This window comes from Centruroides vittatus, unplaced genomic scaffold, assembly GCF_030686945.1.
Source record: "Centruroides vittatus isolate TY-2023 unplaced genomic scaffold, ASM3068694v2 contig_364, whole genome shotgun sequence".
In the NCBI taxonomy this organism is placed as follows: Eukaryota; Metazoa; Arthropoda; class Arachnida; order Scorpiones; family Buthidae; genus Centruroides; species Centruroides vittatus.
In genome coordinates this window covers 1,741,100-1,755,394 of record NW_027122188.1, presented here as the reverse complement: position 1 = coordinate 1,755,394, position 14,295 = coordinate 1,741,100, and the positions used below count along the sequence as shown (strand labels likewise).

General features: G+C 23.2%; 1 protein-coding gene across 1 annotated transcript in view; it reads left to right on the top strand.

The window, feature by feature from the left end:
- Positions 1 to 3,573, top strand: part of LOC136975092 (SLAIN motif-containing protein 2-like) — a 47,126-nt gene extending 43,553 nt beyond the window's left edge. The window contains exons 9-10 of the mRNA XM_067270094.1: positions 596 to 810; positions 3,149 to 3,573. Coding sequence (XP_067126195.1) covers positions 596 to 810; positions 3,149 to 3,224 — 291 coding nt within the window. The 3' untranslated portion in view covers positions 3,225 to 3,573. The remainder of the gene's footprint in view (positions 1 to 595; positions 811 to 3,148) is intronic.
- Positions 3,574 to 14,295: the final 10,722 nt, after the last annotated feature.

The following is a 14,295-nucleotide window of genomic DNA, read 5'->3' as shown; positions in this document are numbered from 1 at the left end:
AATGCTAGTATCCCTACATATGATAAAATAAAATGTACAAAAATATGAAAAGAAAATCTAACAAATATGTTAAAAGAAAAACATATTTACAAATACAAACTTTATTGAACAAAAATGTAAGATTAGAATGGTGCTCTTCAAGTTCTTTTGATCTGATAAATAATATCACACTGCATGATACTTTCTGGACTCTTAATCACATAAGTTGTTTTTTTTTTGTTATTTCATGTTTTATTTATAATTTGTATTTTAGTTTTACTTTGTTCTTTAAATATTGTGAGTCGCCATTCTTAATTGCATTTAAATTTTATAATGTGACATTCTAATCTTACATTTTTGTTTGATAAGTTTGTATTTTTATAAACAGACTGCACATTTGTGAGATGTTTTTTCACTTGCTTTATTTTATATGGTTTATAGCCTGAGGAAGATCATTCAATATGATCAAAAATATTAACAGTAAAGAACTTTTTGTTAGTGTTAAAAGATCTGGAAGTTGTTGTTTGATTTTTCTATGCTAAAGATATGATGATGATATTCTTAAAGAATTATATGTATTATTATTATTAATAATAATTTAAAATTTTTTATTTAGAAGTACAGAGAAAAAAGTTATTCTGCTCCTTCATCAAAAATCAAATCTACAATTCCTGCACCAGCTATTAATTCTGGTTCTACACAAAATTTGGATCACATCACTACACATAATTTATCTTCGGGATTTTCTTCAGAAACAATACAACAGTCTTCCCATACAGGTTTAAGAAAACCTACTGTATATCGACCAAGTAAAACTATTTCAAAACCAAGGTATGTAAGATTAATAGGTAAATTTTGTTGGTTTCAATTTAAAATAATTTTCCATATATTATAATTTTTACTATTATTTTTTAAAATATTTTTAATAAAAACATATAAATTGTTTAATTAAATTTAATTCATTTAAAATATTTCTAATAACTTTTTATTTATAATAAAATAAAATTGATACTATATTCATCTACTTTTGTAAAATTAAAAAGTTAGTCTTAAGCAGAGTCAAACTAATTTATTTAATCATATTTTCAATCTGTATATTATCATCATAGAAAATAATAATTTTGTTTTAGAAGATTGTGATAATTTATAGTTCAAAAATGTTTACTTAAATATGGTTACACATATGTATGACACATGTATAACACTATTTAGCCATTATTAGTCTCATGTTTGTCATAAATATGTGAGACTAATAATTAACAATATCAAGTAATTTACTCTAAAGATAAGTAGTTAGGCCACCATCTTGTACTAATTTATAATTACATAAATTTAAAATTAAATTTTTGCAATTAATAATAATGTTTATTATTAGTTAGCCAAAATATAATCCTAGATAATTCAGCATTATAATGATTTGATTAGTATTAGAAAGGGTCCTTAAATATTTTCTGTTTTGGTATGTTGTTGTTCAGCATTATTGTAAGGTGCACTTACAAAATACATATCAATTGAAAACAACTATTATGGTAATTAGTTAACTCATAGTTACAAATTAATAATAGTTATAGAAGTAGTTAGGCAATGTGGAGCACCATAAGTAACTAGAGTAACTTTCATACCAATATTCAGTCTGTCAACATGTGTTGCAGAGCATGATCAATTTTAACACAGGAATCTCCAGTCCATGTGTCTTTCACTCCTCCGAAGGTGTTGGTAATGGTGAACATAGTGTTATTTTTGTCATGTTAAGTTTCTGATTGACATATCTCAGATTTTTGTGGGCTGCACACAATTACTGAATGGTTTTAACACACTTATTTCTAACAAAATGCACAAATCAAGAACAAATAGATAGTTTGCTTGGAAGAATTTTGCTGTACTTCCATTGAAATTCTTGCTACACCATGATAACAGATTTTATCTCATTAAACTGTAAGACACAATATATCTTCTCTGGCCCTGATATCATGTCCACTTATCAACAAGTGTAGCACTACTTAGTGACAAAACCTTGCAATCTAGCATTCCACACAAACTTTGAGAATCTTCTTTTATGTAGTTTTTACATCTGAACAGCTACTTAAATTAATGGTGATCAAAAAATTTCAAAATTGGAAAGAACATTTATGGACATATTTATTAGATATGTAAGTCAACATTCAATTTACCATAAATTGATAACCCATTGTTGGAGCAGTCTCGTTAAAATTTATATATTGTAAATTTATCTTTTATCCGTATTTGCAATTACAATCAAATTGTCAGATGTTCAATAAAGATCTTTCAATTTCATTAGAAAAATTGGGTTCTTATATCATATCATTAACAAATTCAATCATAGGATTTTAAATACTTCAAGAAAGAAGTTACACTTAAACATGTCAACATTCTGTAACAAAAATCATACTTATATTAATTAAGAAAATTTGTTTAGGTGTTTTTTATACTATCACTAGATTGGACATCATTTTATTAAGATAATATACTGATCTCAAATTAAATTTTATATGCATGTACAGTATATATGGTAATAAAACACTTTTATTTCTCATTTTTTTATTCACTAGTAATCTGATAGTATTATGTTTGAATGGTATAAGATTATTTGTGTATAACCTGTAAACATTCTAAAAATTTATATGTTACATTTGCTGATATTTTATTATATCTTTTGTCTTTTGCTATATGCTGTTACTGTTGTAAAATAGAAATTTAATTTTTATTAAGAACTTCTTATTTTATCAAATTATCATCTTTTAATTCACATTTTGTATAATGTTCAAAAAATGCATTATGTATGTTTTTAATATTTATAAGCTTTTACCTTAACATTTTAACATTTTGATATTAAAGTTACATTGCAGCATTAGAGAATTCAAATATAGTGGTTTTCTTGTTATTCTCATGAATAAATCATAAACATTAAAAATAATTTAGTTCTGACATTTTTATCTCTGCAAATTTATTTTCTAAAACTTAGGATTTTAAATATATTTAAAAATTAATTTTGAATTTTTAAGTCTATTTAATATATATTTATACATTTATTCTTTATTAAACTTTTAAACATTAAACTTTTTTATAAATATATACAAATATTTTATGATGATTAAAGAAATAATTAAACATTATTTATTTTTCTCTAAAATTATTATTTTTTTAATAGGTCAGGAATACCAATTAAATCAAGACAAAGTATGAGAAATGCAATGGATGATGATTGGAGTGAAGGATGTTTTTAAATATAGGCATTAAATTATTAATTGTTTTACCACAATAATAATAAATAGTTTTTATAAGGATATAAAATAGTAATGATTTAATAAATTTTGAAAGTAAAATTTATTTAAAATTAATTATATCTAAATATTTTTTTTAAAAACTTATAAGAATATTAAAAAAATATTTAGAAAATTAATGCTATATATTTTTTTCCAAGGAAGGAAAAGGTTTTGCTCTTTGAGAAAAGAAATATGTTAGCAAATAATTAAAAACATCTCTGATATGATTAACTTTTGATATTATCAAATATTCAAATTTTCATTTGCAAAAATGCAAATTTATTTGCTTTAAAATTAAAAATTTTATGAAGCCAGCTATTTCAATATCAGTTCATTTTTGAATTATTAGCAAATAAAATATTTTAAATACTTCAAAATAATTTTTATTTGCTATTTATTTATGTTCTTTTGCAAGATTATTTTATTATAGTAAATTAAAATTTTATAATTAAAATATCATTAAGCAAATGAAAATATCATTCACAGTCATTTGTTTAATCATAGACTTTTTAAAATATTTGTTATAAATTATTAAAGTTCTTGAGAACAATACTCAAAATATTAGAAATTTTATTATAAGTGAATAATTTCACAGACCTGGAACAGCAATTTTGCTAGAAAAACACATGCATATATATTTAATTAAAAATGTTTTTTCATCCTGAAGTTATTTTGTAAATGTTTGTATATTTATTTTTTGTTGTTAAAATTTTTTTAAATAATTAAAATGTTTCAATGAATTAACTCATAATTTATTAACTACTTTAATTAGTGATACTCTAAAAAACATAAAAATTATTTTAATTAAATATATGAGTCAAATTAAATCTTTTAAGAAGATACAAGAAAAAGTAAAAATAAATTAAATGAATTATCATTTAACTTAACTCCTTAACTATATTTGTATACTTTTTATCTTATGCATCATTTAGAATTTTTTAATATTATACATAAATTAATTAGAAATTAAAGTAATTTTTAATTTAGTTTTATATATTAAATATGATAAAATTTAATGTGTTTTTATGTAGAAATTTCTGTACAATTTCTCTAAATATGTTTAATTTTTTTTTTTTTATAATGTAGATAAATTTTAGAATTTTTAGTTTTATATAATTTTCTTAAGATCAATATAAAATGGATTATCAGAATGAAGCATTACTTATCTAAAAATTATATATATTTTTGAATGTTTAAGTCTGAGGCAATTTATATCACTATTAATTCGAGGTTAAAGTGAAGATGGTAAAAAAAAGAAAAATTTTAATATACATTGTTCAATTATTCTATCATTTTGATATCTACGCAACTAAACAGATTATTTAAGAAATTAATGCTAAAAAAATGTATTTAATATTGATGATACTTCCAATAATGAACTAAATTAAACACCATATCTTTTCTTGTAAAGTTTAGTCTACAAGATACAATAAAATCTAAGACAATTTAGTTTTATCATTGGAAATCAGTGTTGATAAATGCATTTTTTTTCAATGTTAACTTATTATTAATGTAATTAAATATATCCAGTTGACAATGTTTTGTTATAAAATTTATCAAATTGTGAAAAATTATTTCTCTGTAGATATAATAAATATATAACAGAATAATCAGAAATTATTCCTCTTATATATTAAAGAATAATTTTGGATAAAATATCTATTCAATTTTTCTTAATTTATAAAAACTATCATAAAATAAACTGGACAATGTACATTTGGAAATTTCAAATTTAATGATAATTAGAAAACATATCATTATATATTTAAAATTATTTAATTGTACAAATTAAATATTTATAAATACATTTTATAAAAATGCTAATAATAGTTTTTTAACTAAGAATTTCCTATTTCTAAGAAATTAAAAACAGTTATAATAGATATTTATTTTCTCTTTTTAAAAAAATTAAAATATACTGTTTTTGATATCACATTATGAATTGTCATCTTAATTAGTGTATTGTTCAGAAAGATATGAGATTAATGATAAATAATGTATATAAGTATAATGTCAATTGAAATATTTAGTAAATTTTTAATGTAAGACTAAAAAAACAATCTTTACTTATCCAACTTAATAAATTATTTAAGATAAAATGGTTAAGGAGTTAAGTTTTGCTTGAGATTATTAATTAAAACAAAAATAATGTATATTCTATTGGAATGAAATACTTGCAAATAGTTATAATTTATAGATTATTGTATGGTCAAAAACATACAGCAATTATTTACTTGTTATTTTATAATAATCATACTATAACAAGTAGCTATTTTAACTTTTTAGATTCAATCAAATTTGTATTATCCAGTTTTTCTTTTTTTCTATATAGAAAGAAAACATTTTAATTATTTATTTTCATTTATGCAATTTCATTTTGGATCACATTTAAAATCCACATATTTATAATGGATATTGCCTTAAGATCTTGTATGCATTCTAATAATATGAATTTAATCAAATCTTCTGGCATGTGAACCAAAATACTATCAAATTTTATAATTTCAATTAGATAGGATTGCTATTCAGATGATTGTTCTTTAAATGGATTTCTAAAAGTTACTATTATTATTATTATTATATATTTTTTTAATTTTTTGTATGGTTTTTATTCATTTTTAAGGCAGAAATTATTTTTATATTTAATAATAGACAAGATCTAAATACCCTATACTTGTTTATTGTTGTAAACGTTATCATATCAGTTTACATTTGTTAAATAATGACTTGTTAATGTCACTAGATTAAAATCATCAAAATTTCATGGCACACAATGTGAAAGAAAACTTGGTAATACTATTTATTTTTCTATTGTTAATTTTATTATTATTATATTTTGATATTATTATTTTTTGAAATTATTTTTACAGTGCTTTTAAAATTTATAATTTTTCTATTTTAAGCGCATTGTAAAAGAGTATATAAATAAATTTTTATTCTCTTTTTTTTAACACTGCTCAAAGAATCTTTAAAAATAATGAAAATGTATTATATAATAGAAATTTTCTTTATTTTTGTGTGAGGCAAATTTTACTCTAAATAGAAACATATCCAGTTTAATTTATTAAATAAAATTAAACTTTCTCTTAGATGAAATTTTAGGCATTTGCTGAACTTGATGATATATTTGTATTAATTTTGAAACAAAAACTGCAAAAATGTGAGAATTGAAACAGACTTAACTAATAGAAACAGCTTTAACTAATTCACTGTATAATTTACATATTACTTTAATACATTTTTATCTATCTTTTATCACAAAAATTAATTCATATGTATTTAATTAAAGATTCTAAGCCTTACATTTGAAGGTTTACTTCAGTTATTCAACATAATTAATTTTTATTTGATTCCAGTTCCATTTTATAATTTCTGTATCTATATCTGTATATAAAACAATTATTTACTGACATTCATTACAATAAATGAAGCATGCAATGCTATAATGTTGTAAATGCCAAAAAAGAAACTTTTCAGGAGAGGTAAAAAACATTTCTTCTAGTGAACAAATTCATTTTAATTTTACAATAAAATAGTAAAAACTCACTAGGTTACAAATTCTCTGGAACATTGAAATGATGTCAATATAAACTGTAACGTTTTTAGTGCAAAAAGTCACATGCACTTTGACACTTTAAATGTTATGGCTTTACATAAATTCAACTTCAAAATATAGCCACTTACAATGCCATATCACCACAGTATTTTTTGCAGCATTTAGAATTCAATTCTTCAATAAAATGTATTTAAAGAAAAATGGCATTTACAACATTCTGGCATTGCAGACTTCATATATTATTAATATTAAATTATTCCTTCACATATTTAAATTTATGTCTTTATTAAGTTCTCTATAATAAACAAAGTATATACTTATTAATGAATTTACCCGAAACGAAAAATGCTAAACCTATATTAAAAGAGCCGTGTATAAAAAACTTTGTCTGTGCATGTTGTTAGAAAAAATTTCTTTGTGTGTCCTTCATTCATAATGAGTCAATCTTTAATTTTCTCTCCGAGTTTCAGATTTTTATTTCTTCTGCATTTTCTCTGCTATTTATGTAACTTACATTTTCAAATAAACATAAAAATATACTTAGATAGGATAGAAAAATCAAAAAAAGGATTTTAAAATCCTTTTTAAAAATGTTTTTTGCTTCAGTCTTATCTACGAGATAGATATTTTTCCATGTAGATTACAGAAGTTTTTTTTACTTTAACCCTTTCTTTTTTTAAGAACTTTTATATATAAGATAAAATGTTTTATTTGAGGTAAAATATTAAAATTTGAAAGTCAAATTTCCACTTATCTTCAGGAACTAAAGAAATAATAGAACAGTGTTATGAAGGTAGAGATAATTAGTAGCTGCAGTGATTACTTATACATACACGGAAAAATACGAGTCTTTAAAGGGTGTCGAAAAACTGGATTATAATATAACTATCAAGAGGAACCTTCACTATAAGATATTGTGTAATGATTAAAAACTACAAAACATCTTCATGGTGAAAAATAATTGAATTCACCTAAATTAAGACTTAAAAACCTTTTAACCACAGCTGTTTTTTACTGGCTTAAAGGGTTACGTGGTTAAAAGGTTTCTAAGAGTCTTTATTTATGTGTTTACATAACGCAGTCATAGAAGAATTTAAATAATTGAATTCTTTATTTTTAATGATTAGAGAGAGAAAACTAACAATAAAATTTCTGAACATCATGTTATAGGCATTACGGAACAAAATGGAAAATCTGAAATGAAAAGATTATTTTATAATTGCTGAATTATCTTAGGTTTATATGAAAAGCTTAGAACGTAAAAATGTGAATGCTAAAGATTTTGAAATTTTTAAGTAATTCCTTACTTATTATTTATTGGCTGTTTTTATAAATCATATTTTTATGTTTATCTTTCTTTGTTTTCCAAGGCAATCTTTTATGTTAGCATGTTTTTATAACAATGTTCTATTATCTCTTTAGATTATTATTTCTTGAAGATGAGCAAACACTTGAAAATGTTGAAATTTGAAGTAAAAGAAGTTTTTTAATCTTTGTTTGTCCTTAAATTTGGAGTTTTGATAGTTTATATTATATATATATAAATAAACTAAATATATATTTGGCTATGAAATTTTCATAAATATTACTGTGTTATTCATTTACATGAAATTTCCTTTTATCAAAAAAGAACTAACATTACATTTTTGCATGTTCTTGTGGTATTTTATTTGCAAAGGGAGATTGATTTTGTTTCAGGAGATTGTCTAACAATCCAGTCTAAACATGGCAATTTAACTATTATTTTAATATTTTCTGCATGAATTTGCTCTCTTTTGGCAGAAAATTATATCTCTTTAATTACATACTAATGGTTTCTTGACAGAAACTTAATTTGCTTGCTTGTATGCAAAGTATTATAACTATATAGAAAGTCCAGCAGTTCGATAGTAAGGACAAATTCTTTTCAATAATTACCAGTATTTTGATTCATTTTATCAACTCCTCCTATGAAACTATAGTTTTGTACACTGATATAGGATTATATATAAGTGCACAATCTATATTGGATTTTTTTTCAAAATCCACCTATTTGTTTTGTGAATAGGATGCACTGGATTTTTTATTGTGCCAAGTTATTTCTAGTATATTGTTTGCTATATCAATCCTATAGTCAAATAACTTTTTTATTTTTTATATTTTCCTTACAGTCATATTTTGGTTTTCATATTTCATACATAGTCTTTTAGAAATTCTATTGCCAACTGTCTCTTGTCCTCTTCATAATGCTTATATCTGTTGTTCACTCGACAAAATGTCACAAAAGTCACAGTGCGCTATTGAATGGGTCAGCAAATCTAATGGAAAATTATGTAACGTGTCCGTGGGAAAAGTGGAATTTGTGGAACATTATCGAATGTGCCCTATGTATCACCACTTCTTTGTTTATGACAAAGGAATTTGTTTAACTATACCAGTTCCCAATAGTCTTGTTAGAAATACTTCTATTGCCAACTGTCTCTTGTCCTCTTCATAATGCTTATATCTGTTGTTCACTCGACAAAATGTCACAAAAGTCACAGTGCGCTATTGAATGGGTCAGCAAATCTAATGGAAAATTATGTAACGTGTCCGTGGGAAAAGTGGAATTTGTGGAACATTATCGAATGTGCCCTATGTATCACCACTTCTTTGTTTATGACAAAGGAATTTGTTTAACTATACCAGTTCCCAAAGTTTGTAGATGAATACTTGTATTATAGTATTAAGAAGTAACAAACATTTCTGTATGCTTGCATAACAATGATGTACTTGCTATTTATCTCCTACAACTCAAAGGAAGTTTCCTATTGCAGCTGTCATGCCTACAGCCATAATTCAGAAAGGCAAATGCTTACGTGGATACGTAAGAATTGCGGTTTATTTGTAACAAGCTAATCTGTTTGTTGTTGTTAATTAGTTGTGATAAGAAATCAATCAATTTCTATTATTTTTGATATTAACCTATATGAAAAGTAGATTGTGTTTGTTTGTTTGTTTGTGTCTAGGTTTAACAGACAGATTTATGTAGAATCTATTCTTTTGAATAGGTTTTAAATAAGAAATAATCGTGAGTAATAATTGTTTTACAAACCTTTCAAAGATTATGCTTATAATTTCACCAATACAAATGATTATTATAAAAATAAACAGTAGGAAAATATTTCAATACGGTGAATTCTCAAAGGACTAATCTAAATAATTCATTGTATCAAGAGCTCACTATATACATAAATAATAGCAATAACAACAAAGTTGTGACCAATATTAAGACTAGGCTATACTGTGTATTTTTAAGCCTATACTCATTTCATTCCATTATTCCAAATCTAGAACAATTAAGTCTGCTTTTTCTCTGGTAGATGCAATAAGAAAAATATTTTTTGATAAATATTTTCATGCTAATATACATTACATTCAACGTTTTTTATAAAATGCATAGACAAAAATTTTTGATATATTCTTTAAATAAATTGAAAATTCTTACAAAACACAAGATCACAAAAATTCTAAAAATATTTTTCTTTGAATACGTTTCAATTTCAATATTTTCTAGATTAAATTTAAACTAAAAGTTTGTTTCAAGTTTTGGACCACTTTTTTCTTCTTCAGTTTAATAGAGTTATTCCATTCAAATAGACAGTAATGAAATTTTTAAAATTAGCTTTTTTTTTTGTGTATAGAAAATATAAAATATTGAATATTTTCAATATTATGCGAAATGAGATTAAGATCTTTTTCCAGCATGAAACACAAAACTAAAAATTAGAGTGTATGCATGAGTATCTGTTTATTAGATATGTACTGGAAAGATTAATGTAATAAACACGTAAAATTTAAGTATATTGTCATCATATAGGAAACAAGACAGTAAATATTGAAGATATTTCAATAAGGAAGCATGAATACCGTATATCTCGGCGGATAAGACAATAGTTGAATCATAAAAAAGAGCCCCAAAATCTGCGGTCATCTTATAGGACAGATACAAAAAAGTAGATTGAAATTTATATAAATTAAAACCATTATAAAAAATGGACAAACCGTAATTATTTACTAATAGCGAGTAGGGTATGTACACAAAATAGAATAGCCCATACGATGTTTTTGTGAATAGTCAAGGTCATTACCCGAATGCCGAATCAGTGCAAATGCTTGCAACAATCGCAAGGCAGTGCTGCCAGATGCAAGAAAATAAATTTGTTCATTTGAAAAATTACAAATAGGACATAATTCCATATACGCTATACGGTATTATTATTCAAATGATGATCGCTGATCTAAACTAAATTCGTAGGTCGTTGATAGTTTGGAGTCGTCTTATAGGGCAGATATAAGCTGAAACTATAAAACTTCGACGAAAATTTATACCTCGTCTTATCTGAATGTCGTCTTATCCACCGAGATATACGGTAATTAATTACTAAAAGCAAGACTTAGTCTTAGGAACAACTAAAATAATGAAATTGTATGTATTATATCACTAAATTAACAAAATTGCCTAACGATTTGGTATCTCTCTTTCTCTATTTTTCTACAAAAAAATGAAAACTAAGTTCATTTTTATACTTTCTTATACAAGTTTTGCATTATCTTATAGGAAATATTTCTAAAAATAAAAACAGCAGATGTCTTGAGAAATAAGAGAAATAATAATGAAAATTGATAAAATGAGAAACAGTAATTAAAACATTAAAGTAATTGTTACTTTAATTTCCATTTGTAACTAATTAACAGTAACTAAAAAAATTTATCTAATTGAAAGATTGATTCTGGTATTTAAATGTATAAATTGAAGCTATTATATTATAACAAAGGAACATTTTGAATCTTCCGATCTGACTACAGCTGTCCTAAATAAAGACACAAATTTAAATAGTTTATAGAAATTAGATTCAATTTTTGAATTGTGATTTAAAAACTTTATTAATTATGAGCTTATATTCTTGAAGATTCTTACTTAATTTATTCAAGTTGTTTGACTGTGATATATTCATTATTTAGAATGGTTGCGAGTCGATTAAGATTCAAAAATGGTTCTCACTACAATAAAACAGCTTCACTTCTTATATTTGAGTCTAAATTGAATATGTTAAAGTTGTCCTTTCTTATTTAAATAATGATAAGGGTGAATTAACCTTTTAAAGAAGTCAATATATTATTTATTATTATTTTGTTAATTTTCTAACAATCGGGTATAAAAATGTTTGATTATTAAAAAAAAGTAATAATGTGAAAGATGTGGGAAATATTTCTTTTCATTAAATAAGTACTTCCATTGGGAAAATCAACTCCGTACGTATTAAGACAATGAATAAAAAGTGTATAGGAATATGTGCTTTTATAAGCTCTCACTGTCTTTAATATTGAAAAATGAATTGCTTTCCACGATAGGAAAATACTTATTTAATCAGAAGACATACTGTGTATGTAATCACTACTGAGAGTAACATGCCCAAATCTTTATACATATTGAATATGTCCTTTAAATATAATTTCACTCTGAAACAAAAAAAAAGGATTTTCAATTTGAAATATCTTAAATTAACATATAAAAATTTCAATTTTATAATCAAAATTAATTTAGTTAATCTATGAAGTAATAGGCTATGATGCACACATAATAATTGATCTTGTATAAAAGTTTCTCATAGTCTCTGTTTTGTCGGCATTGAATATGTGAATTGAAATAATAATCCTTCAGTTTTAATTCTTTCTTACAGATCTTACGCTTTTTAGTGTAACCTAACTTAAATTGCTTGCAATCAGTCATTTTTGTTTCTTTAGTTTACATTTGAAATAACTATATTAAAATTGATTTTTGATTAGAAGTCTGAAACACTATTTTATGCTTATGCAAATTATTATTGTTCTTTTTAATTCATTTTTAATTAAAATAAACAAATCAAGCCATTTTGTTTACATATTAATCATAATAATAATCATCAAATTAATCTATTTAAAAAATTATGTAATTTATTGATGTCAAGCTTTATGCATTAATACTGATGTTTTGCTAAAATATTTATTTTGTAATTATAGAAAAATTTTTTTTAATATTTAACAAATACATTAATTAAATATAATCTCGTGATCCAATCAAAGACATTAATCCACGCTTAAAACTATATTTATTTTTTAAAATTAAGCAATTAAATTAAAATTGTTAGAAAATGTTAAATAAAAAAATCAGTTTGAATTTTAGTAATGTTATTACATTAAAACTGAATATGTAAAATTTGCCTCTTTACACATTAACATTCCTAAATATTAACTATTATTTACTTTGCTCAATATTTTAAATTAGCTGGGAAAAAATGATTTGAAGAGAAAAGCCAGAAATTTTATTAACATTAAATATATATTTTTGATGATTAGTTAATCAAATCTTTTGTTTTTTTCTTTCTTTCCAAAGTGGAAGAAAAGCATTAAATGGTAAAAACTTCATTGAATAAATGATTATATACTTGGCACTTTTATTATTAAAAACATTAATAATCAAAATAATATTACCATTATTCTCAGAGATTTTTCTAAAAAGTTGTATGATTTAAACATAAAAAATATATGTTATATCAAATAAAATCATTTTATTGTAATATTTTGATGGTAAAGAAAATAATTTGTGTTTTTTGGCATCCTATTATTAATAATCTGCTTTGTAAATGATATCTTTGATAGCAGAGTAAGCTTAAAAAATTTATTCCTTCATTCAACATTTTTATAATCATTCCACAAAATACAAATTTGTTATATTTTGAATATTTAAAATTTGCTTTCGGCCATCTTAAGTATAAACATTTTTTCGATACAAGTTCGGTGATTTTTTTAATTATAATTTTGCATTTTTAAACAGACTTTTTTCCTCTAATTTATATCTATTGTATATAGATGCTATTCCAGAATTTCAATAGATCCTAAAAATTAAATGAAATAATTCATATTAAAAATTTTTTTATAGATTTATTTAATATTTTTTATAGTAGTTTTAAATTGATTTGTAGTAGTTGTTGTTGTTATTTATTATTGTCAAATTTTCTTTTTGTACATACTAATATGTTTGTCAGTTATAACACGTTTGTTATTTAATGTTTTGAATTATTTTCATTCATACTTGATGAAAATCATTGCTTTATTAATAAATTGTGGGAGGCAGTTTCAAAATCATGTATTTATTTATTGTTAGCTTATTGAAAGTAATCAATAAAAATCAAGAATCAATTAAAAATAACACAAAGCAAGAAATAGAAAAGATTGTGTCTGAAAACCAGACAATTTCAGTTTGTGTACAGTGTATGTTGTTTTCTAAATGTTTATGATGTATAATGAATGTTTATACAATTTGTAAAATTTTAATTGCTAAAAATAATGGTTATATTTCTATTTAAATTACCTATTAAATAACTTGCAGTTCGTTTTCTGAAATTTGAATAGGTTCAACGTTTATGCTATTTAGTAAATTTAACATAAATTTAATATGTAAAGTAAAAATTTGTC